This window comes from Mirounga leonina, unplaced genomic scaffold, assembly GCF_011800145.1.
Source record: "Mirounga leonina isolate KUSES-001 unplaced genomic scaffold, KU_Mleo_1.0 Mir_94, whole genome shotgun sequence".
NCBI classification, from domain to species: domain Eukaryota; kingdom Metazoa; phylum Chordata; class Mammalia; order Carnivora; family Phocidae; genus Mirounga; species Mirounga leonina.
The window spans coordinates 17262165-17288723 of NW_023270855.1; the positions used below are offsets into that span (position 1 = coordinate 17262165).

Sequence of the window (26559 nt, forward strand, 5' to 3'; positions counted from 1 at the left end):
GGAGTAAAATCATATGCATGAAGTGATATTATTATTATTCAATGGGAAGTAGAAGATTTACTTTAGATATCTTCATTTTAAAACTGCTCTTTAAGTTTTTCAACCTGCTTTTTTAAAAATAATCCTAAACCTACTTTTTTATCCTTTTTTTTTTTTTTTAAGATTTTATTTATTTATTTGACAGAGAGAGAGACACACACAATGAGAGAGGAAACATAAGCAGGGGGAGTGGAAGAGGGAGAAGCAGGCTCCTGGCTGAGCAGAGAGCCGGATGCAGGGCTCGATCCCAGGACCCTGGGATCATGACCTGAGCTGAAGGCAGACGCTTAACGACTGAGCCACCCAGGTGCCCCCTAAACCTACTTTTTAAATATACGTTTTAATCTTAAACCTGCTTTCCTTTTTCTATTAGAATTATTGTTAGAAATGTGTGTTGTGAATATCTGCCTCTAAGCTAATAAAATTAAACATCATCATGTATTAATTTCAACAGCCAACTGTTAGGGACAACAAAAAGGTAACAGCAGATAATGTGCCCATGAAATATATTCAAATGGATCCATTTAATAAGAAAGGGCTAAGTGTAGTTTTAGTGCCAAATGCAACTTACATGTCAATCACACAAGTATCTGATTCAGTCACTATCTCTTCTTGCTTTTTCCTCAATCAAAAATGGAAATTATACCCTAGCTTATTTATTTTGCCCCAGGGAAAAAAACAATAATACCATGCTATGATCACATTGTTGACCAATGACAATTAAGTAACACAAATTTTAGTATTAATCATTCTTGAGATTTAAAAAAAAATCCTGGAAATTTAGATAGATATCAGATATCTATTTAGATATTGAGAAACAATAAATACAGTAAATGTATAAAAGTAATGATATGAAATAATTAAGGTGCCTACAATGAGTAAAATGTTTTATTTCAGAAAGTTGAATAAAGGAGAGAAGGAAAGATGGCGGAGGAGTAGGGGAGCCTATTTCAACTGGTCCCCAGAATTGAGCTGGATATCTACCAGACCACTCTGAGCACCCACGAAACCAGCCTGAGATGTAAGAAGATCTGGATCTCCACAAACAGAATATCGCAGGCAGTTGGTTTTGAGGTACAAAGCAGGGAGCCATGATTTTCGGAGGATAAATGGCAGCGTGAGGGAGCCTGGCTGTGGGGATCCTGCACCACCGGTGAGCGACAGCCTCGCGCACTGTGAGCAGGCACAGACTCGAAGACCAGTAGCAGTGGGGAAAGGACTTTAGGGCAGCCCCGGGGGTGGAAACCCAGAGTGGCCGGTCATGCGTGCGAACTGGGAGTGGCTGGCGGTTTTAGAAGCACAAAGGGCAGAGACGTGCCCCGACCTGGAGGCAGGACTGGGAGCACTGCGGAGGGGCGCACAATCCAGGACGCTGCAGTTTATAGCAGCACTGACAGAAACGGAGACAGTGTGGCCTGCAGAGCTCACTGAAGAACAGACTGAGGTCTCTCTGCTCTGAGGCAGAGGGTTGGAAACGGTCTCTTCTGCTCTGACTCGCGGAAGAGACGTGGAAAGCCGCCAGGGAAAGGCGCCAGAGAACAAAAGCCCCCAAAACTGATTCCCGCTGAGCCCATCCCCCGCCACAGGGGTGCAGGGCAACTCCGCCCAAACAGGGTTGCCTGAGTAACAGCAGGGCAGGCCCCTCCCGCAGAAGACAGGCTGGGAAAACAAGAGGCCAGCAACCCTAAGGTCCCAAGAAAACAGGTGCATCTTGCTTGGGTTCTGGTCAATAATTTGGACACTATACATTCCCTCAAACACCCATCAACAGAATGACTAGGAGGAGGAGCCCCCAAAATAGAAAAGACTCAGAGATTATGACTTATGCTGCAGATTTACAAATGGATGCAGATATAACCAAGATGTCGGAGATGGAATTCAGGCTAGCAATTGTGAAGACAATTAATAGCAACATAGATCTCTAAGGGCAGAAATGAAAGCTGAATTGGCAGAACTTAAAAATGCTATCAGTGAGATCCAATCCAATCTAGATAATCTAACAGCTAGAGTAAGTGAGGCAGAAGAACGAATAAGCGACCTGGAAGACAATATAATAGATAAAAAGGGAAAAGAGGAGGTCAGGGAAAAACAACTCAGAATCCATGAAAATAGAATCAGAGAAATAAGTGACACCATGAGGCGTTCCAATGTCAGAATCATTGGAATCCCGGAGGGAATGGAGAGAGAGAGAGAGGGCTAGAAGATGTATTTGAGCAAATCGTAGCTGAGAACTTCCCTAATCTGGGGAATGAAACAAACAATCCCATCCCAGAGGCAGAGAGGACACCTCCCAAGATCAAGGAAAACAGGCCAACACCCGGCATGTAATAGTAAAACTTGCAAATCTTAGAACCAAGGAAACCATCTTAAGGGCAGTTGGGGGAAGAGATTCCTTACGTACAGAGGGAGGAACATCAGAATAACGTCAGACCTATCCACAGAGACCTGGCAAGCCAGAAAGGCCTGGCAAGACATATTCAGAGTACTAAATGAGAACATGCAGCCAAGAATACTTTATCTGGCAAGGCTGTCATTTAGAATGGATGGAGAGATTCAGAGCTTCCAAGACCGGCAGAAACTGAAAGAATATGTGACCACTAAGCCGGCCCTGCAAGAAATATTAAGGGGGGTTCTATAAAAGGAGAAAGCCCCCAAGAGTGATATACAACAGAAATTTACAGGGACAATCTATAAACACAATGTCTTCACAGGCAACATGATGACAATGAATTCATATCTTTCAATAATCACTCTCAACGTCAATGGCCTAAATGCTCCCATAAAACAGCACAGGGTTGCAGATTGGATAAAAAGACAGGACCCATCCATATGCTGCCTACAAGAGACTCATTTTGAACCTAAAGATACATCCAGACTGAAAGTTAAGGGATGGAGATCCATCTTCCATGCCAGCGAACCTCAAAAGAAAGCTGGGGTAGCAATTCTTATATCAGACAAATTAGATTTTAAACTATAGTCTGTAATTAGAGACACAGAAGGACACTATATCATTCTTAAAGGGTCTATCCAACAAGAAGATCTAACAATTGTAAATATCTATGCCCCCAACATGGGAGCAGCCATCTACATAAGCCAACTGTTAACCAAAATAAAGAGTCCTATTGATAACAATACATTAATTGTAGGAGACCTCAATACTCCACTCTCAGAAATGGACAGATCATCTAAGCAGAAAATCAACAAGGAAACAAGAGCTCTGAATGATACATTGGACCAGATGGACGTCATAGATATTTACAGAACATTCAACCCTAAAACAACAGAATACTCATTCTTCTCGAGTGCACATGGAACTTTCTCCAGAATAGACCACATACTGGGTCACAAATCAGGAACTAGAGAAAAAGCAACAAACGATGCCTAAGCCACGCCTTAGAAGAGAAATCATTAAAGCAGAGATCAATGTATTAGAAACCAGAAACACAGTAGATCAGATCAACGAAACTAGAAGTTGGTTCTTTGAAAGAATTAATAAGATTGATAAACCACTGGCCAGACTTATCCAAAAGAAAAGAGAAAGGACCCAAATTAATAAAATTATGAATGAAAGGGCAGAGATCACGACTAACATCAAGGAAATAGAAACAATTATTAGAAATTATTGTCAACAACTATATGCCAATAAACTGAGCAATCTGGATGAAATGGATGCCTTCCAGGAAACCTATAAGCTTCCAAGACTGAAACAGGAAGAAATTGACAACCTGAATAGGCCAATAACCAGTAACGAGATTGAAGCAGTGATCAAAAACCTCCCAAAAAACAAGAGTCCAGGGCCTGATGGATTCCCTGGGGAATTCTACCAAACATTCAAAGAAGAAATAATACCTATTCTACTGAAGCTGTTTCAAAAAATAGAAACAGAAGGAAAACTTCCAAACTCATTCTATGAGGCCAGCATTACTTTAATCCCCAAACCAGGCAAAGACCCCATCAAAAAGGAGAATTTCAGATCGATATCCCTGATGAATATGGATTCCAAAATCCTCAACAAAATCCTAGCTAATAGGATCCAACAATACATTAAAAGGATCATTCACCACGACCAAGTGGGATTTATCCCCGGGATGCAAGGGTGGTTCAACATTCGCAAATCAATCAATGTGATAGAACACATTAATAAGAGGAGGGAGAAGAACCACATGGTCCTCTCAATTGGTGCAGAAAAAGCATTTGACAAAATACAACATCCTTTCCTGATTAAAACTCTTCAGAGTATAGGGATAGAGGGAACATTCTTCAAGTTCATAAAATCCATCTATGAAAAACCCACAATGAATATCATCCTCAACGGGGAAAAGCTGAGAGCATTTCCCTTAAGATCAGGAACACGTCAAGGATGCCCACTCTCGCCACTATTGTTCAACATACTACTAGAAGTCCTAGGAACAGCAATCAGAAAACAAAAAGAAATAAAAGGTATTCAAATTGGCAAAGAAGAAGTCAAACTCTCTCTTTTCGCAGACGACATGATACTTTATGTGGAAAACCCAAAAGACTCCACCCCCAAATTACTAGAACTCATACAGCAATTCAGTAATGTGGCAGGATACAAAATCAATGCACAGAAATCAGTTGCTTTCTTAAACACTAACAACACAACTGTAGAAAGAGAAATTAAAGAAACGATTCCATTTACAATAGCACCAAAAACCCTAAGATACCTCGGAATAAACCTAACCAAAGAGGTAAAGGATCTATACTCTAGGAACTACAGAACACTCATGAAAGAAATTGAAGAATACACAAAAAGATGGAAAAATATTCCATGCTCATGGATCGGAAGAATAAACATTGTTAAAATGTCTATGCTACCCAGAGCAATCTACACCTTCAATGCCATCCCAATCAAAATTCCAATGACATGTTTCAAAGTGCTGGAACAAACAATCCTAAAATTTGTATGGAATCAGAAAAGACCCCAAATCACCAAGGAAATGTTGAAAAAGAAAAACAAAGCTGGGGGCATCACGTTGCCCGATTTCAAGCTATATTACAAAGCTGTGATCACCAAGACAGCATGGTACTGGCACAAAAACAGACATATAGACCAATGGAACAGAATAGAGAACCCAGATATGGACCCTCAACACTATGGTCAAACAATCTTTGACAAAGCAGGAAAAAACATGCAATGGAAAAAAGACAGTCTCTTCAATAAATGATGCTGAGAAAATTGGACAGCCACATGCAGAAGAATGAAACTCGACCATTCTCTAAAACCATTCACAAAGATAAACTCAAAGTGGATGAAAGACCTCAATGTGAGACAGGAATCTATCAAAATCCTAGAGGAGAACATAGGCAGTAACCTCTTTGACATCGCCCACAGCAACTTCTTTCAAGATACATCTCCAAAAGCTAGTGAAACAAAAGCAAAAATGAACTATTGGGACTTCATCAAGATAAAAAGCTTCTGCAAAGCAAAGGAAACAGTCAACAAAACCAAAAGACAACCGACAGAATGAGAGAAGATATTTGCAAATGACATACCAGATAAAGGGCTAGTATCCAAAATCTATAAAGAACTCATCAAACTCAACACCCAAAGAACAAAGAATCCAATCAAGAAATGGGCAGAAGACATGAACAGACATTTTTCCAAAGAAGACATCCAAATGGCCAACAGACACATGAAAAAGTGCTCAATATCGCTCAGCATCAGGGAAATCCAAATCAAAACCTCAATGAAATACCACCTCACACCAGTCAGAATGGCTAAAATTAACAATTCAGGAAACGACAGATGTTGGCGGGGATGCGGAGAAAGGGGAACCCTCCTACACTGTTGGTGGGAATGCAAGCTGGTGCAGCCACTCTGGAAAACTGTATGGAGGTTCCTCAAAAAGTTGAAAATAGAGCTACCATATGATCCAGCAATTGCACTACTGGGTATTTACCCCAAAGATACAAAAGTAGGGATCCGAAGGGGTACGTGCACCCCGATGTTTATAGCAGCAATGTCCACAATAGCCAAACTGTGGAAAGAGCCAAGATGTACATCAACAGATGAATGGATAAAGAAGAGGTGGTATATATATACAATGGAATATTATGCAGCCATCAAAAGGAATGAGATCTTGCCCTTTGCAATGACGTGGATGGAACTGGAGGGTATTATGTTGAGTGAAATAAGTCAAACAGAGAAAGACATGTATCATATGATCTCACTGATATGAGGAATTCTTAATTGCAGGAAACAAACTGAGTGTTGTTGGAGTGGGGGGTGGGCTGGGAGGGATGGGGTGACTGGGTGATAGACACTGGGGAGGGTATGTGCTCTGGTAAGCGCTGTGAATTGTGCAAGACTGTTGAATCTCAGATCTGTACCTCTGAAACAAATAATGCAATATATGTTAAGAAAAAAAAAAGAAGAAGAAGAAGGTAGCGGGAGGGGAAGAATGAAGCGGGGGAAATCAGAGGGGTAGACAAACCATGAGAGACGATGGACTCTGAAAAACAAACAGGGTTCTAGAGGGGAGGGGGTTGGGAGGATGGGTTAGCCTGGTGGTGGGTATTGAGGAGGGCACATTCTGCATGGAGCACTGGGTGTTATGCACAAACAATGAATCATGGAACACTTCATCTAAAACTCATGATGTAATGTATGGGGATTAACATAAGAATAAAAAAAAATGATAAAAAGCTTCGGCACAGCAAAGGAAACAGTCAACAAAACAAAGAGGCAACCCACAGAATGGGAGAAGATATTTGCAAATGACACTACAGATAAAGGGCTGGTATCCAAGATCTATAAAGAACTTCTCAAACTCAATACCCCCCCAAAAAATAATCAAGTCAAAAAGTAGTCAGAAGATATGAAAAGACACTTCTCTGAAGAAGACATACAAATGGCTAACAAACACATGAAAAAATGTTCAACATCATTAGCCATCAGGGAAATTCAAATCAAAACCACACTGAGATACCACCTTACACCAGTTAGAATGGGAAAAATGGACAAGGAAAGACACAACAAATGTTGGAGAGGTTGTGGAGAAAGGGGAACCCTCTTACACTGTTGGTGGGAATAGCAAGTTGGTACAGCCACTTTGGAAAACAGTGTGGAGGTTCCTCAAAAATTTAAAAATAGAGCTACCCTATGACCCAGCAATTGCACTACTGGGTATTTACCCCAAAGACACAGATGTAGTGAAAAGAAGGGCCATATGCACCCCAATGTTCATAGCAGCAATGTCCGCAATAGCCAAACTGTGGAAAGAGCCGAGATGCCCTTCAACAGATGAATGGATAAAGAAGATGTGGTCCATATATACAATGGAATATTACTCCGCCATCAGAAAGGACGAATACCCAACTTTTACATCAACATGGATGGGACTGGAGGAGATTATGCTAAGTGAAATAAATCAAGCAGAGAAAGTCAATTATCCTATGGTTTCACTTATTTGTGGAACATAAGAATAGCATGGAGGACATCAGGAGAAGGAAGGGAAAAATGAAGGGGGTGGAAATCGGAGGGAGAGATGAACCATGAGAGACTATGGACTCTGAGAAACAAACAGGGTTTTAGAGGGGAGGGGAGAGGGGGATTGGTTAGCCCGGTGATGGGTATTAAGGAGGGCACGTACTGCATGGAGCACTGGGTGTTATACGAAAACAATGGATCGTGGATCACCACATCAAAAACTAATGATGACTAACATAACATAATAAAATAAAAAAAAAATCATAAAAAAAGAAAGTTGAATAAAAAGAAAAAGGGAGAAAGCTGACTTTCTATATACTGAACCTCAGTTTATAACATACTTGATATCTGATTTTAACATGATACTTATCTATCACAAATAACTCAAGAGTAATGTTTGCCCATATACCTCCCTGTAATCTCCTGCTCTCTATCAAACATATATACTGCTTATGAATCTGATGTACTTTGAATATTTGTGTGCTGTCAGTTCACAGAACTTTTCAAGCTCTCTAGGAGGAGAAATCTAAAACCCTACACCTTCAGCGCCTGGGCGCCTCAGTCAGTTAAGCGTCTGCCTTTGGCTCGGTTCATGATCCCAGGATCCTGGGATGCAGTCCTGCGTCGGGATCCCTGCTCAGTGGGGAGTTTGCTTCTCCCTCTACGCCTCCCCCCTGCTCATGATCTCTCTCCCGCTCTCTCTCTCAGATAAATATATAAAATCTTTAAAAAATAAAAAAATACAACCTTATACCACACTATCAGTCTTTTTCTAAAGATGTTGAAATATGGAGAAAACTAAAATATTTTCTCAGAAAATATGAGAAGCCACATACCTGCTGGAGGTGTTTCATGATGGTCTGACGGCTGGCTGGGTTGGCTTCTCCCTACTTCATTCACGGCTATGACCCTGAACTGGTATCTGACGTATGGAGCCAAAGATAGTGTGACTATCGTTTCTTTGCCCTGGACTCTAGCCAATTCCTCCCATCGACCAGGTTCTTCTTTATTTCCTTCAAATTCAACAATATACTCTGGCAGTAGAAAGTAGAAGCATAGGGAAAAAAAATCAAAAACATTAGAAAGGATTTAGTATTTTTAAGTTACACTAACATTTACACACAGTATAAAAGTTTTAAAGGATGTTTTAAGAAGGATAATCTAGCAACTGTGGTAAAAAAAAAGAAATGGCTTGAATATTAATTTTGACTCAGGAGTTTAAGGAGCATAGTTATCCCAAGTCCTCCGTACCGCTAATATGGCTATTGTGGTCATCTCCAGCTTCCCATGTCAGCCGAACACTCCTGTTCTGTCTTTCAGACAATTGTAGGTTTTCTGGTGGATCTGGAACATCTAATTAATAATAAAAATAAAAGTAAGGAGAATGCAGACCATGCCTTTGTCTACCCCATTTCCTCACCAAGGCACATTGCTACCCCCCTTTCTCTCTGGGCCCTGGTCTCCAGGCCCAATCATCCACTTCTCAGCAGAGCTTCTGGCTCTTTTTTTTTTTTTTAAGATTTTATTTATTTATTAGAGAGAGAGAGAGCACAAGCTAGGGGAGAGGCAGAGAGAGAGAGAGAGAAACCAGCTCCACACGAAGCAGGGAGACCAACACAGGGCTCGATCCCAGGACCCAAGGATCATGACCCAAGCCAAAGGCAGACACCCAACCAGCTGAGCCACCCAGGCGCCCCAACCCTTCTGGCTCTATTTCAAATGCAGCTTCCTGCACATCTACTCCCTTCTGTAATATTCTCACCCTCTACTCTGATTCCAGTTCTCAAAGGGCATCCTTGACCATGGGTATCAAAGTTCTTTTAGGAGTAGTTATTAGCAATGAAGATTTGGGGAACCTAGGTGGTGCATTTGGTTGGACAACCGACTCTTGGTTTCAGCTCAGGTCGTGATCTCAGGGTCATGAGATTGAGCTCTGGCCGGTGCTCAGCAGGGAGTCCACTTAAGTTTCTCTTTCCCTCTCCTTCTGCCCCTCGCCCTGCTCTCTCTCTCTCTTTCTCAAAAATAAATAAATCAATCTTTAAAAATAAATGAAGATTGGGGCGACTGGGTGGCTCAGTCGTTAAGTGTCTGCCTTCGGCTCAGGTCATGATCCCAGGGTCCTGGGATCAAGCCCCGCATTGGGCTCCCTACTCTTTGGGAGCCTGCTTCTCCCTCTTCCACTCCCCTGCAGTGTTCCCTCTCTCGCTGTGTCTCTCTCTATCAAACAAATAAATAAAATCTTAAAAAAAATAAAAAATAAATAAATAAAAATAAAAACAAATGAAGATTTATTTCTGGACCCTATATCTCTCTGGCATACTAAAGGAGCTGGGCCCAGGAATCTGCATTTCTAAACAACTGCCCTGGGTTATAATTATGCACAATTTTGAGAAACATGATCTACCTCAAGTGGATCAGTGTCTTTCAGCTCATATGCTTATTTATATGCCTGATTCATTTCCTGTATATGACAGATCTTCAAGAGTAGGGACTGCATTTTATTAATATTTGCATCACCAACAGTGCTTTGCATATAAATGTTTTGTGACTAAATGAATAAGTGAAAAGTATATTATCACTTCAATCATGCATGTAATTACCATATTAGAGCAATAAAATTAGGTCCTGTGACTATAGGAAAATAAGATAAAGAACATGAACTCAGGCTTTCTTTTCTGCATGCTCTGGACTTTTATTGTAATTTCTAACAATGAATTCTCAGTACATTATAGCAACTTTTATACTCTCTTGGCCTAGAGTTTTGAAAGAGTAGGAAGGCAGTTTATATTGGACGAGAAAAATTTGGCACTGATAAATATTGTCTCAGAAACTAGAAAACTGAGTAGGTGATGACTTTTTTTAAGTTTTTATTATTTAAATTGCACTTAGCTAACATACAATGTAATATTAGTTTCAGGTGTACAAAATAGTGACTCAATACTCTTATACATCACAACCAATGCCCTCCTTAATCCCCTTCACCTATTTGACCCATTCCACCCACCCACCTCCCTTCTGGTAACCATCAGTTTGTCCTCTATAGTTAAAAGTCTGTTTCTTGGTTTGCCTCGCTCTCTTTTTTTCCCCCTTTGCTCATTTGTTTTGTTTCTTAAATTCCACATATGAATGAAAAGGTATAGTATGTCTTTCTCTGACTTATTTTGCTTAACATAATACTCTCTAGCCCACCCATGTTGCTGCAAATGGCAAGATTTCATTCCTTTTTATGGCTGAGTAATTATATGTATGTATATGTATATACACACACACACACACTACTTCCTTTTTACCCATTGATCAGTTGATGGACACTTGGGGTGTGTATATCCTTTTAATTTAGTATTTTTGTATTCTTTGGGTAAATACCTACTAGTGTGATTGCTGGATTGTAGGATAGCTCTATTTTTAGTTTTTTGAGGAATCCCCATACTGTTTTCCACAGTGGCTGTACCAGTTTGTATTCCCACTAACAGAGCAAGAGAGTTCCCCTTTCTCCATATCCTTGCCAACATCTGTTGTGTCTTGTGTTGTCGGTTTTAGCCATTCTGACAGGTGTGAGGTGATATCTCATTGTAGTTTTGATTTGCATTTCCCTGATGATGAATGATGTTGAGCATCCTTTCATGTGTCTATTGGCCATCTGTATGTCTTCTTTGGAAAAATGTATATTTATGTCTTCTGCCCATTTTTTAACTGGATTATTCAGTTTTGGGGTGTTGAGTTTTAAAAGTTCTTTATATATTTTGCATTCTAAGTAGGTGATGACTTTAAGAGTGTTAACAGTGTCCATGGAAATTTTTATTAAAATAAAAGCAACTGTAAAACAAAACAAACAAACAAAGAAAACTTATCCCTAATGGTCTTTACTTCCAAAATTTGGTTTCAATGCTCTCTTGTATTCAGGGACATTTATCTTTTCTCAGAGGAGATAATTAAGTAATATCTCACAGGGGCTTCCCATGGGCTCTTTATTCTCCAAGTGGGAAGCAACATCTATCACCCATGCTGAGTACTTGCCGACTGCTGGAAATTTACATTGGGAAAAAATACATTGTTTTAAAATGTGGTCACTGGCTGCGCATAAACCTTAGGGCCTTAAATAAGAAATTATTTCCTTGGGGTGCCTGGGTGGCTCAGTTGGTTAAGCCACTGCTTTCGGCTCAGGTCATGATCCTGGAGTCCTGGGATCGAGTCCCGCATCGGGCTCCCTGCTCAGCAGGGGGTCTGCTTCTCCCTCTGACCCTCCTCCCTCTCAGGCTCTCTGTCTCTCATTCTCTCTCTCTCAAATAAATAAATAAAATCTTTTAAAAAATAAAAAAGAAATTATTTCCTCAACAGTTCTCAGATCTGTGAACTCAGAATTTATGTTTGTCTTCAGCACTGAAGAGCTCACGCATTTTTAAAGTTACCTGAAGGAACCAATACAGCCTGTAGCATCTGACATTAAATGTGCTTTTTCCCAGGTCGCCTGGGTGGCTCAGTTGGTTAAGCGACTGCCTTTGGCTCAGGTCATGATCCTGGAGTCCCAGGATTGAGTCCCGCATCGGGCTCCTTGCTCAGCAGGGGGTCTGCTTCTCCCTCTGACCCTCCCCCCTCTCATGTGCTCTCTCTCTCTCATTCTCTCTCTCAAATAAATAAAATCTTTAAAAAAATGAAATGTGCTTTTTCCCAGAATATGGAACTAAGCTGATGGGCTGCATTGATACTTAAAAGACTGATACTCTTAAAGGACAGTTACTTCTAATTGAAATGGGTCAAGCATATGTTTGCAAAAATTGTTTTCTCAGGTAAAGGGGTTTTTATAGAAACTACACAGGGATTTAGTTGTTACTGTCCATTAGTGAGATGCGCTTCCTAAGACCAGGAATTGGTCTAAAAAATTAGAAGGCAAACTCCAAGAAGTGGTTAAGAAAATGAAATGTGTCATAGAATATTTTTTTAATTAATTTACTTTTATTCTTAAAAAATTGGTAAAAAAAAAAACTTCTTATGTAGTTAATAGTGTAAATAATCATAGCAACTATTTATTTAAAATTATCAAAATTTAATGGTTCTGGAAGATGGTAGCCTAATCACAAGACTGAAATATTAAATTTTACAAGGCAATTTGACAGCATGAACCAAGCAGTAGGGAGCCCAATCCCTTTGCTGGCTCCACAGCTCAAAATATTGAGGGACAAAGTCTATGGATCCTGAGACCTACCCCTACACTTGTGGTGGCCTGGAATAAACTCCAGTGTTACCTGAAGGTCCACTATTTTATCTGATGACTTACTAGTGAAATAATTCCTACAGGGTGGAAACTTTCTGTTTGTAGTCCCCTAAGTAGCTGAATTCCTATGGCCAAACATCTCACCTAAAGGTACAATTCTATCCAGCCAAGCCCATTCTACTACCTGGGCACTCCGTGTGTGTGTGTGTGTGTGTGTGTCTGTGTATAGAACCCAGTCTGATGACCATTTGCTTCACTTGAAGAGCTCCATCCTCTTTACTCATTTTTCACATCCAACCTCCAAAGAAACTGAATTATTTCCTCTCAGCCTGTACTTCCGTTAGCAACCTACCTGTGGATCCCAGCAACCAGAGAGCTAAAGATACAAATACCTGTTAATAATAATGATTAATCTACACATCTAATAAAGGAGTTTAGGCAAAATCAAACACTTTCAAAGAATATCAGAAAACTAAAGAAAGACTAAATGGGGCCCGCGGAACAAAATTATAAGAGAAAACTATAAAAAAAAATGTCTCTATCAACCGGGGTCCCAGCAGAAATTAAATAGTTCACACAATTTGGATAGTACCAAGAGTTGTTGTTGTTGTTGTTTAACTCTTTCAAAAGATCATTGGCAGAATACCTGGGGTGGGGGTGGAGGGAGCAGTTAACAGAATCTTATCAGGATTTTGTGAAGAGATCCTCCCTGGGAGAAATCAATGACTTTGGACACAGCCTGCAGGGAGGGAATCTGGAGAATAAACACACCCACCCACCCTCCCTCCTCTATTTCCAGGGCTCCTCACTGGCGGAACCAAATGGAAGTTTGAGGGTGAGTGGTTTGTTGGTGTTGTCCGCATCGCTCAGGTTTCCATATCAGAGAGGTTGTGGAGAGTGAATCTGGCAAGGGACCTGAAGGAGAGATGGTCTAGGAGATGCTTTCAGAGCTAATGGTGGTCTAAGAGATGCTCCAGGCTGGTCTAAGAGGTTTGGGTGATTGCAGGGCTAATTGTGTTGATTACACTAGTGAATTATGCAAAGCATTTCCTAATTAGCATTATCATAAAAAAAAAAAAAATCAACGGCATTCCTTTGCAGAACTCTTGAAGTTCCTCCGCTCCCTTCCAGGAACACTGAGAACTCAGTCCGAGTCTCTGGTCTAGAGCGTGACCACTGAGCCACCACCACCACGGGAGGTCCAGCCTGATCCCCCCAGCCTAACGCATCTCCATTCCTCAGCTCTATTTCTCTGCATGCTAGGAAAGGGCAGCTCAAGCGCCCTGACAACTCAAGCATGCTTCAGTTTTCTTTCTGCTGATAACATCACCTACCTCCCACGGCTATTGGCAACATTACCCATGCAGTGAAAAGAAATTAAGCATTAATTAATTTCTTTAAAGCCAGAAGAGGAGAAAGCATTTGAAAGTGGAATGACTATTTAAATGAAAAATTCGAACGAACAGTATATGTGCAGGAGCTCAAATAACTGTTGATTTAACAGCCTAAGAACAATGGAATTTAATCAGTGATGGGGAAGAAATGAACAGTGATTTCTCGTTAGTGCACTTACCGAGGACAGTTACTTGAGTTACATCAGTAACGCTATCCAGAGCAGTTTGAGCTGAACAGGAGTAAATACCTTGATCCTCTAAGGTGACATTAGATATTGTCAAATTAGCTCCATCGATAATTATCCTACCAGTAAAAAAATTGAGTACACAATGAGGATGAAAACAACAGAAACATATATGCAAAAATATATATTCCCCATAGAATAAAAAATTCAAGAGTCAAAAAAACAAAACAAAACACAGCTTCACGTGATGCAAATTTTATTGGTGCTACAGTTGAAACTGGAGATGATATGTCACTTGAACAACTGTCTACACAGCCATGAAAGCTATCAGTTGGTTTTGTTTTGTTTTAATTACCAAGTCCAGCCATCTGTGATGCATGGGTCAGTGACAGAACTGTGTTGCCTGGTGTTTCTAATGACTGTACTATGTTAGAATAGTTAAGATACATTTGTATAATTCTTAAGGTTTGTTAAGGGAATCACCTACATAGGATCAACTGGGGTGCTTCTTACAAAGGCACATTCCTGAATCACGCCCCACATCTACAGAGCCAGACTGACCTGGAGTCTGGTAATCTGTGTTTTTGACAAGAGTCCTTTTTCTCCACCCCTCTATTTCACATGTAGAATGACCATCTGATAAATCCGGTAACAATTGCACTGTGATTTATTTGAACAGTAGAGGGCAGACTAGTACCGCTTTTTTGCAAATCATTGGCCACTAGCTTTTTATCATTTGTTCTATTTTGCCAATTTGCAATCCAGTTTAGGACATGAAAATTTCTTTACTATAAATTATACCTTTTACCCTATACCTATGTACTGTCAACTTAACTATTTAAGCACTTTTAGAAAAATTAAGTGGATTGGGGAAGGCTGGGAGTAACACTTGCTGCTGGGGTTGACTGGGTCCCAGAGCGGGCATGGAATTCTAGCAGGGAGCTGAGATCACAGGTATCTGCTAAATTTCTAGGGAACCATTAGTAAGCATATATTTACAACAGTTTGCTATATAGTTGAAATAAATAATGTCCTTGCGGAAAGGGACTTATATGATTGACATTTCTGATGTAAAACTCACTTAACCTCTTCCTAGGTAAAAGCCTCTAGCCCCCTGACTATCTACCAATAAGAAGTTGTCCCAGCAGAATGTGAAAGACAGGAGCTTACTAATTGTTCCCTAGAAATTTAGCAGATACCTGTGATCTCAGCTCCCTGCTAGAATTCCATGCCCGCTCTGGGCCCCAGTCAACCCCAGCAGCAAGTGTTACTCCCAGCCTTCCCCAATTCAGAGATCTCTTCTAAGAGATTCTAGTTAAGATTACTGTTCTTCACCCCTACCCTAGGGAAAACTCGCAGAACATCTGTGTCACTTGCTTAGTTCACTGAGATGGTCAGAGGTTCATTTGAGTGTCAGCCCCAGGAGCCTACAGAAACTATTCAACAGGGCCACACAGAGGATGTTTGGAGTTTCTGGGATCAGGGCCTAAATATGCAGGTCCCATCACCAGCTAGGCACCAGTCTCTGATTCCCTTTTTAGCTATAGCCCAGAGGTCATACTCAAGACCCCAGGCAGCTAGGCAGTAGTGACAAAAGAGGGAGAATATGGAGAGATCCCAGCAGTTGATAGATCGACTCAAGACCTAACCTAAGGGTGAAGATCTCCGTTGCAATGTGTAGTCTTTTAGGTCCATAATTAATCTCCTCTTGTCTCAGTGACAACTAGTTGTTAATACATCCACTCCTTTCCACAAACTCTTATGTATACAGGAGGGATGAGATGGAATCAATTAAGTACCCAGCCGAGACCAAAGCCCCTGCACGGAGGTGGTGCAAGCACATGTTTGCACACATACACAATAGGGGCCAAGCAGGTACGAGAAATGAGAGAAGCCATTAAATGTCTGCAGACATCAGTACAAATCATGAGAGCTAAACTGGACTGAGTACTTTGTGTTTTCTAAGTGCTAAGTATGTTAACTCATCAATAACCCCATGAAGGTATCTTAGAGTGTAAAATTAAGGCATAGAGAAGTTATGCAGCTGGTCTAAAGTCATAGACATAAGAAGTGACCAAAGTGAGATTTAAATCCAGGCCACTGGACTCAAGTCCATGCTCTTAATTACCACCCTGCCACAGTGTCACCAAAGGAATGCATGTTCTACCTTCAGATTTATTTTTTCAGAATGACGAATAACAACATAAAACTGCAGGTGAGATTTGGTCTATTTCTAACCCCTACTTAGTCACAATCCAAAAGACAGGAGAGCTAACCTCTGTATGCTTTCAAAAGATAGCATAGGCATTCAGTAAATATTCTTTTCTCTTTCTCTGATACACTTAATACTGTCTAATGTTAGTCAGTATCTTTTCACACTTCCTTCCACATTCTCTCTTCTATGTTTTTTTCTGTATTCTCCATACGGAGATTAGGAGGCTTAACAGTGTATTTGTCCATACTTTCTAACTAGAAGGACTGGAGGTATGACTCAGGTTCTGCCCATGCATGAGATAGACTCATCAGAGTTTGGGATAGAAATGGGTGACAGGCAGGGTCCCCTCTGGGGCCATGTGAGCAGATACGCCTCACACACCTGGAGTGGGCTCTGTTTCATGCGCTAACAGAAGGGCACACATTCTATAAAAAGTCAGCAGCAAAAAGCAGCAGCTAACCATGGGAGAGAAAAGTGAAACCCTGCACTGCATTACCTTTTAAATCCTGCCGAGAAGACTGAAATGTATTAATCACTTTTCGTATTTTACTTCCATGTGAACACGTTTACAACTATTTTTTTTCAAGTGCTCAGTGTTGATCCCAAGCCAGGACGACGACAAAGCGTAACCCCTTCCCTACCTGCCATCCTCTGTGGCATTAATTTCAAAGGCTTCTCCATTCTTACTCCAGGACAACTTCAAACTCTGCCTCAAATGTGGGTCACACGTGCTCTCACAATGTAATTCAAGCACTTGCAGTCTGGGGACGCGAGGATTCTTAGGAGCAACTTGAAGTTTTGTAGCATCTGTTTTTAAGCAAACAAAGAGACTAGTGAGACGCTTACATCCCAGCTTATTTTGCAATCAGGTGCCTGCAATTTAATCAACCCCAATTGTCGACGGAACAGTCTTATCTTCATGCAGTGTTTGTCACACTGTAATTTCCTGACATCATGTTTCATTACTATTTTCTTTCTATCAGGCCTGGACCTCTGAGAAATTAGGGTGGAAGTACTAATTACTATCTTAGAAGTTCCCCTTACTACCTCTTGGGCAAAAGGAGTAGGCAGAGTGGGAGCCAACAAATGTCTTTAGAGGTTGAAAAAATATAATTTCCCTTTCTAGTGCTTCTGGTCATGTGATCACACCCCCGTAAGGGGGGAAAAAAAGGAAATGAATTGATTTTCTATTAATGTGTTTATTAATAATTCAGAAACTGGGGGTTAAATGGTAAAGCCCATGCAAGGTGATCTATCAACATGAAGGTGGGAAATTAGAACTTAAGCCTGGTGAAGAAGAGGCTGTGTCTGTTTTGTTACATGAAGTATCTGCACAGCCCAGAAGGGACCCTGTATACAGCAAGCACTTAACACATATTTGCTGAAATTCTTGTTGAATGAGGTATAATGAGTGATATTTTAAAAGTAAATTAGTGGTACCCATAATATGAAGCTCAAAAATTTAGCTTCAAATTCAAACATATCAAATAAATTAAATTCAATTTCAAATCAAATGAATTAAAAAGAATTACATTTGGCTGTCTTTAAAATGTCTGCTCATTATGGTTGTTTCAAAATATAGGATCCTTACTCTTAGAGGCCATATTAAGGGTAGATGTACTTTACCCCCCTGTACCACTTGGTGACCCTCTCAGAGGCCAAATCTCATGAGCTGACCTCCAATTCCACAATACGTTTTAATATTCACTATCTACATGTTACTACATGAACTGATTAAAAATTGAAAGTGATAGGGGCGTCTGGGTGGCTCAGTCATTGAGCGTCTGCCTTCGGCTCAGGTCATGATCCCAGCCAGGGTCCTGGGATCGAGCCCTGTGTCCGACTCCCTGCTCAGCGGGGAGTCTGCTTCTCCCTCTCCCCCTCCTTGTGTTCCCTCTCTCGCTACGTCTCTCTCTGTCAAATAAATAAACAAAATCTTAAAAAAATTTTAAAAATTTGAAAGTGATAAAAAAAAAAAGATCGTTCGGTATCCTAAGCATGAAACTTGAAGAGATTATTTAATTGAATTAATTGTGAGTGAATTATTAAGCATCTACTCCTATTTCTAAACTTAAAGCCAGAAATCCGCTTACTAATAATAGATACCATTTAATAAAGCCCTTATCCTATTGACCAGGACCTCTGCTAAGAAGTTCATGGTCACATAACAGTTTATAATTATAATAATTCTACAAATATTAATATTTTCACCTTACAGAGAACATAAGGCTAAAATGAAATTAAGTAACACCAAAGTTTCCCAACTGGTAAGGGGCTGAGCTGGAATCTGAACCTAAGTTTGGCAGAGACCAAAGCTCTTGCTTTCAAACACTATGCGATATAGCCTCTTACCCAATTCCACTCCAGAAATTTTTTTTATATGCAAAAATTGTGTTTTTATCCTTCACTCATAAGATTCCTATATATGCCCTACATATAAAGTGGGTGTTTAGAGCAGATGAAAAGTTCATGACCCTGTCCATCCCTTTGTCAATTACAGTTCTGAGGTCCACTCTGGGCCAAGCGCGGTGTAGGGCAATAGGAAGGTGAAGGTTCATTCGGATTCCGGGCTTCCCTCTCTTTGACTTTGAATCTGACTGAGTTGCAAACTTTGATATAGGTCGGTTGTATAAAGAATAAAAAGAATCATCTTCACAGACTTCAGAAGGGCATTTTGAAAATTGTCCATGACACATAAACACCCAGGCAGACGTGAGTTAAGCAGACATGTGAAGAGAATATCTATGTGCTTAAAAATACAGTCCACATAACATAATAAAATACAATTAAAAAAAAAAATACAGTACATGGGGTTGGCATGTTGGACTTAGGGTACAAAAAACCCCAAATACTGTAAAAGAATATAAGACAGAAGAAAAACAAGGAAGGGAGGGTATGTGTGTGAAGAGAGACAGAAATATCAGGATCTCCATGAAAACGATGATTCAACAGATACACCTGTCATCTAAGTAGCAGCAGTGTAGGCTACGATAATGACATGTCACAAGCAATATAGATTCTCCCTACAATCACTGTAGGATTTCTCTATTATGTTTTCCTGAAAAGGACTTTCGGAGCAATTTTAAAACCAAAATACTAGTGAAACCCAGGACTTTGTTCCGAAGAGAGAAAAAAATGCAAAGCGGTTTATGATGCAAAAAGAGGACAAAAAAATCTTCCGTCCTGTCATGCCCCAGTCTTTATGAAGCTGAACTTTTATGGGTTTGTGAAATTTTTAGCTCCAAGAGTTGATTGCTGATGACCTTATGTTGAGTTGGTTACTGAAATAAAACACAGTCACAGAAATATCCCAAAATAGAGCATTTTAAATTATTGCCAGTCATCCCCCAAATACCTAAGTCCCTCTTAAAATTGTAAAAAGCCATGAACACATCATCAGCACATCCTATAATTTCTGTGACAGTCTTTTCGATAAAACACAATCTGGGAGCTTAGAAATACAGTCTAAGAACTTTAACAGGCACTCAATAAATCATATTGTTTCATTTTGAAAAATGAAGACAAACTAAACGCATGTGAGAATTCATGCAAAGTAAAACCAAAATAAAAATACTTCTAATATCCAAGTTGGCCGTGACTGCGGTTTTTCCTTTAGCATTTTCTACCCAACAAGAGTATGAGCCAGCATCATCTTCTGTGGTTTTGTTGATCTGCAATGTGCCATTTTCATGGACATGGTACCGTCTACCTTCAAGAGGTTTCGCCTCTTCCACCTTCTGCCTATGAACACAGAAAACATAAATCAATTTTAGACGTGACAGAACTGTAGACACTTCCTGAAACTGGCTCCTGATGTCATTCAAGCTTACCCTTTCTTCAGGAGCTCTGCAGACCTTATGAAATGTTCCATTGGGGTTTACGTTTTTCCGAGAACGGGTCCTAGCCGAGGTGTATATCTGATCTGCCCAGATAGACTGTGATTAGAGGAAATCCGGGCCCATGCTCTATGCTTCTGCTGCATTTCTCGTAGCTATAAGGACCATTTTTGCATCTGTCCTCACAGCTTAATAAATATTTTCTGGTGTATTGATGGTGAACTCTTTAGTTAATGATCGCTTCAGGGTACTAAATGGGAAAGCTAGTAATTGAAAGAGATAATGAACCTTCTGAACCTCCTGCCGTCCTGGGGGAACATTGGTCATTCAGAAATATTATAGGCCAGGAAGTAGTTCCTGTCCCGTGGACATGGATTACATTTGCCCTTATCAACCCAGAGTCATTTTCTCCTACATTCATCCATTTTCTGAGCATTTGCTGCCAAAGCTTGATTTACCCAGTACATTTCACAATAAGAGGCTCTGCTGGAACAAAAAAAAAAATTCAAAGGGTAAACTCTGGCTGCCATTCACATGGTACTTTCTAGAGCTCGGGACTAGGGCAAGGCCAGTGAGGCACTTGCCTCAGGGGTAAAATGTAAGGATTGCCAAAAAATCTCAGGACTCAAGATAAATAATATTTTAATGGAGTTATTTTTGAAAATAAAAAACACCCAAAAATCCACAATGAGCAAAATATCCAATTTTTAAATAAAGACAGGATCTGACCCTGCCCTTGCCTGACCCTGCCTCCCCCTCCTCACTCTAATCTCAGCCCTGCAGAGGCATGGCAGACTTATTTAAGAACAGTTCATCCAAGCTTTTCTGGTGAAGTAACAAATGTGGCAGATCCACACAAGGTGTCTGGACTTATTACACCAATAGATATATTGAAATTAAATTCAAAATACATGTTGGAAAAGTTTTAAGCATGTATTTGGAATCAAATGCATGCTTAGATAATTATTTAGCAAAGACCCAAAACAACAAAAAAAAGTACAGTTAAGTCTGAACAACATGGGTGTGAACTGCCCGGGTTCACTTGTATATGAATTGTTTTCAATAAATATATTGGAGAAATTTTTGGAAATATGCAACAACTTAAAAGAACTCACAAACTGTGTAGCCTAGAAATAGGAAAAACATTTAAGAAAAAGATAGCTATTATTACAAAAATAAAGCATGTGATACATATAACATCCTAAATGTGTGTTAATCAACTATTTATGTTATGGGTGAGGCTTCTGGTCAACTGTAGGCTATTAGCAGTTAAGTTTTGAGGGAGACAAAAGTTATACATAGATTTTCAATTGCATGGGGGATCAGCCCCAACCTCCACAATGTCCAAGGGTCAGCTGTAATATATGACTTTTGATATACCCATAATGAAAAACCAAATCTATCTGTAAAATTGTCTTAGTAATCACTTTAATTCTTTGCTTTCCTTTGTAAGCAGAAATGGCTCTCCCTAATCTCCCCATGAGAGAAAAATCCTGCACATCTAGTCAACAGTTCCGGGAGAGGTAGGTAATTAAGTTTGCTACCTTATTTCTCAGAGGCATTGGCTACATTGTAACAACAGCCCGTCAAATGATGGATGAAGACACAAGGTGAAATCTACCACTGACATTCTCTTAAGAAAACTTTGTACCAGCTTACCAGGACACTGTTGCTTCAGGTGAAGCAAAGAACTCGCAGTGTAAGAAAGCACTGTAACCAACCACCGTAGCATAATTCTCTTCATCTTCAGTTTGTATCAGTGGACGGACATCTGTTTGAAAATGACATAAATACAGTTGTCAATGTTCATGTAAGAAATAATGTGCACACATTAGATTTTTCTATATCCTAGTCATATTAACAGAACGGGGAGACAGCCGAATATTGCAATATATGTTCCTGAATTAGAAAAATATCCAAATTCAATACATTTTTGAAAGTGTAATTTTAGGGGCGCCTGGGTGGCTCAGTCGGTTAAGTGACTATTGATTTTGGCTCAGGTCATGATCTCGGGGTCGTGTGATCGAACCCCGCATCAGGCTCTGTGCTGAGTGTGGAGCCTGCTTAAGATTCTCTCTTTCTCTCTTGCCCCTTCACCCCCACTCCTGTGCACACACACTGTCTCTCTAAAAAAAAAAAAGAAAGTATAATTTTAGTTTGAAGGCTAATACCCAAATGTTAGATGAAAGGTACTTTGATGATATTCTCCCCCCCCATGTTTTATGTGTCTGGAATTCAATTGACTTGTGTGCACGACCTTGAACATCTTCCCTTAGAAAACAGCAGGTAAACAGTCTGCTTACCTACAACATCGATATTGGCATTGGCAAGGATGGTGCCATGGACATTTGAGGCTTCACACTGGTACACAGCAGTGTGATTCGGTTGCAGGTTGGTAAAACTGATTTCCCCGGGGGAGACAACATCACCAGCAAATGGATTTTCTGCAAGAGATTAAAGAATGTCAGTTTGATAAAAAATAGGACATAAAATATTTACACGCCATTTATTAAATGTGTCACACAGTATTTATATTTTAAGACCAGTTTAGGGTGAATAATAGTTCACTGAAGCCAATTTGTAGAATTTCTTTGCATCAACCATGGGCTTTTCTTTCCAGACCCTTCTCCAATTTCAATCTTCCTTCAGATTACTACTGATTTCTAAAATATTTGTTGATCTCTAGCTCATTGCCTCTCCCTATTCATACCCATAAATAAAATTTCAGATTTTCTGTTCAGCATTCAAATCCCACTATAACTAAACCTCACTTATTCTTATAAATTTAGGTTCCAATACTGCCAAAACAAATCACATGATCAGCATGGAGTGATCCAACCAGTCCACCAACACTGGCTCCTTTGTTCGCCATTTGACACTTCTGTTCCTCCATTTGATTTTTCTTCCCTGTGCCATTTTCTGATCTATACCATTCATTTCAATTGTCTTGCTTTCCTATTTAACCACGTTGGATACACAGCTCATATATTTTGTTTTCACAGTAAGAGTAAACAACTTCTTGAGATCAGGGGCTAAAGTTTCTACTTTTTGGCAATAAATCCAACCTTCCTCCTGATCCAGGTATAATTCTGGAAATGTCTTTGGGAAATGAGAAAATCTAATATTTCCGGTACATTTATTAAGGGCCAAAGAACTCTGTTGGAAGTACCACATGTGTTGTTTCATTAAAGAGGAAACATACTAGCTACGAATGTCGAATGAGGGGCACAGATGTTAAAATTTTTAGTTTAAATGACATTACAAGGGGCGCCTGGGTGGCTCAGTCAGTTGAGCGTCTGACTCTCGATTTTGGCTAGGGTCATGATCTCAGGGTCATGAGATCAAACTCCAAGTCAGGCTCTGTGCTGAGTGTGGAGCCTGCTTAAGATTCTCTCTCCTTCTCCCTCTGCCCCTCCCTGCTAGGACTTATTGTGTCTCTATTATACAAAATAGTGACTATACTAAGTTTTGGTTTATAGAAAACATAGAATATTGCTTATTAAAATAGAAGAGTATCCTTATACATTTGAGAGTCAAAAATGAACATAATTTGGGGCACCTGGGTGGCTCAGTCATTAACTGTCTGCCTTCGGCTCAGGTCATGATCCCAGGGTCCTGGGATCGAGCCCCGCATCGGGCTCCCTGCTTAGCGGGAAGCCTGTTTCTTCCTCTCCCGCTCCCCCTGCTTGTTTTCCCTCTCACTGTCTCTCTCTCTGTCAAATAAATAGATAAAATCTTTAAAAAAAAATGAATATAATTTTACACTTGACTGTGAGCTCCACATAGGTAGGATCTTGTCTGTGTGTTGTACACAGTGTCCCCAGTGCAGAGTGGAGGCAGTCAGTAAATATTTCCTGAAATGATGGAAAACCATTTATGTTGGATGGCATTTTATTCCTAGAAGGTCTCTGTGGTAGGCAGAGTAATAGCCCCCAACAGATACCCACATTCTAATCTCTACCACTAGAACATATTATACCTTCCATGGCAAAAGGGACTTGCAGAGGTGATTAAGGTTAAGGGCCTTGAGATGGAAGGATTATCCTGGATTATCTAAGTGGGCCCAACATAATTACAAGGTTCCTTAAAATCAGAGAAGCTTCCCTGGCCGTGGCCAGTGGAAAGGGTGATGAGGCTATGAAAACATGGTCAGATATGCAATGATGCTGACTGGAGATGGAGAGTCTTGTGCCAAGGAATGTGGGCTCTCTCCAGGAACTGGAAAAGACAAGGAAAGGGGTTCTCTCCTAGTCCCTCCAGAAGGGAACACACTATGGCTGACACCTTCATTGCAGCCCAGGGAGGCTTACTGGACTTCTAACCTACAGAATTGTAAAATAATACATGTATACTGTCTTAAGCCACTAAGCTAGTGATCATTTATATAGCAAGAGTAGAAAAGCGGTACAATCCTGCAGGGCAGTTCATCTCTTGAGAATGCTCAGGATGAGTTGTTCTTTAAAGTTCTTTAAGGCTTTAAAGGACTGGAACCTCTGATCTGATTCTGCATTCCCACACCCGACACCCAGCTCTAAAACTTTCAGAGCTCTCCCCATCGTTATCTTTAGACTCCTTGTTTCATCTGCCCATGGTAAACCCTGACTCAAACACAGCATTACAAAAAGAAAACATGAAACTGTAGCCACAGATTCGAGATGACAAAGAGCTAAGCATGGCTCGAGGCTGCCTTTCGGGAGAGGTATGGAAACTGCAGAGTGTTGCTGCATATGGGCCAAGGTTAACAGGAGCTCCTGGGATTCAAGAAAGCCAGTTCTCTATCAATATCCACCAAAACACACTAGTTCTGTCATAAGATGTCTTTGGTCAGCTCAGTGGGTGATAATGCAATAAATATAGTGGGAGAAACTTCAGCTCTGAGACTTCATCATTTCTGGGTTCCGTGTCTGGCTCTAAATAGACTGGGGTTGTGTCTTCAATTAAGTAACGTGACCTCCCTGAACCTCAGTTGCCACATGTGCAAACTGGAGAATAAAAAATTAAAAAAAAAAAAAATTCTCTTCTGCAGGGCTTGTTAGGAAGCTCACAGATACTGGAGGCAAAGCATTTGAAAAAGGTTAGGCCTGTTACCAATACTAGTAACCAGTTTCATTTAATTTGGAAATACCACATATAAAGGATATAGAATTGCTAGAACTGTAAGCTCAGAGAGATTTAGTCAGCCCACCATGATCAAGCACCCCAACCTATAAATGGCTACAGCCCATTTGCGGGGGAGCAAGGAGAGCTGTGGAAGGAATACCGAGCTTAGGCTACAAGGATGTGGCTTTGGCTCTACACCAGCCATTATTCAGCTATGCTGTCTCGTGTAAGTTAATTTCAGCCCTGACCTCCTCATCAGGAACAAACCTATTGGCTCTACTATGAGAATACATCCAGAACATAACCATTACTACAACCAACCTAGCCCTCGGCTCTAGGGTCTTTCAGGCTGCTTCCAGCTGGAGCACTCAGACGGCTGCTTCTCCATTCAGAGGTCAGAACAATCCTTTGTTAATAGATCAGATCACGTCATTCTCCTGCTCAAGAACCTCTGAGTGCTGCCCATCTGATTTACAATAAAATCCCAAGTCTCCAGTCGGGCTTTCACCTTTATACACATGATGAGGCTCCGGTACCACCAGCTGACTGATCTCGTGTCCCAGCCCTTCCCACTCACTCAGCTTCAACCACCCCGGACTCCTTGCTTGACATCAACACTTCAAACATACCTCAGGGTCTTTGCACTCCCTGACCTCTCTACCCTGAAAGCTCCTCCCCATGTATTTACATGGCTGCCTCCCTCACCTCCTTCAGGCTTTCTACTTAAAGGTGAATTACCTCAAAAGGTAAAATACTTACTAGTATTATCTTAAAATAAAATAGCAACTTGAAGTCCTGAACTTCTCTTACACCCAGCCCTTACTCAGCTATTTTTTATTCACCACACTACAGCACACATTTACGTGCTTATTCGTCTACTGATTGACTCTCCCCACTAGGTTCATTTTATTCACGGCTACCTCCCAGGCAATAATGCCAGTCGGCGCCTGGCACAAAGAATGCGTTCAATAAATATTATTGAATGAAGGAATCAATTGGTTAAATATGAATAATCGTACCTCCATTAAAAATGTTCACTTGGGGATTCAAAGCAATATGTGAATATCTATCCATAAACAGTCAAGTGCCATTCAGATATAAATTTTATAATTTTATGTTCCAGAGAAT

At 40.4% G+C, this 26559-nt stretch overlaps 1 protein-coding gene across 1 annotated transcript in view; it reads right to left on the minus strand.

Moving 5' to 3' along the window:
- Positions 1 to 26559, minus strand: part of CHL1 (cell adhesion molecule L1 like) — a 211344-nt gene that overhangs the window by 22397 nt on the left and 162388 nt on the right. The window contains exons 12-18 of the mRNA XM_034996571.1: positions 22635 to 22775; positions 21991 to 22102; positions 20070 to 20236; positions 17137 to 17302; positions 14275 to 14399; positions 8741 to 8842; positions 8326 to 8523 (exon numbers count right to left, since the gene is read on the minus strand). Coding sequence (XP_034852462.1) covers positions 8326 to 8523; positions 8741 to 8842; positions 14275 to 14399; positions 17137 to 17302; positions 20070 to 20236; positions 21991 to 22102; positions 22635 to 22775 — 1011 coding nt within the window. The remainder of the gene's footprint in view (positions 1 to 8325; positions 8524 to 8740; positions 8843 to 14274; positions 14400 to 17136; positions 17303 to 20069; positions 20237 to 21990; positions 22103 to 22634; positions 22776 to 26559) is intronic.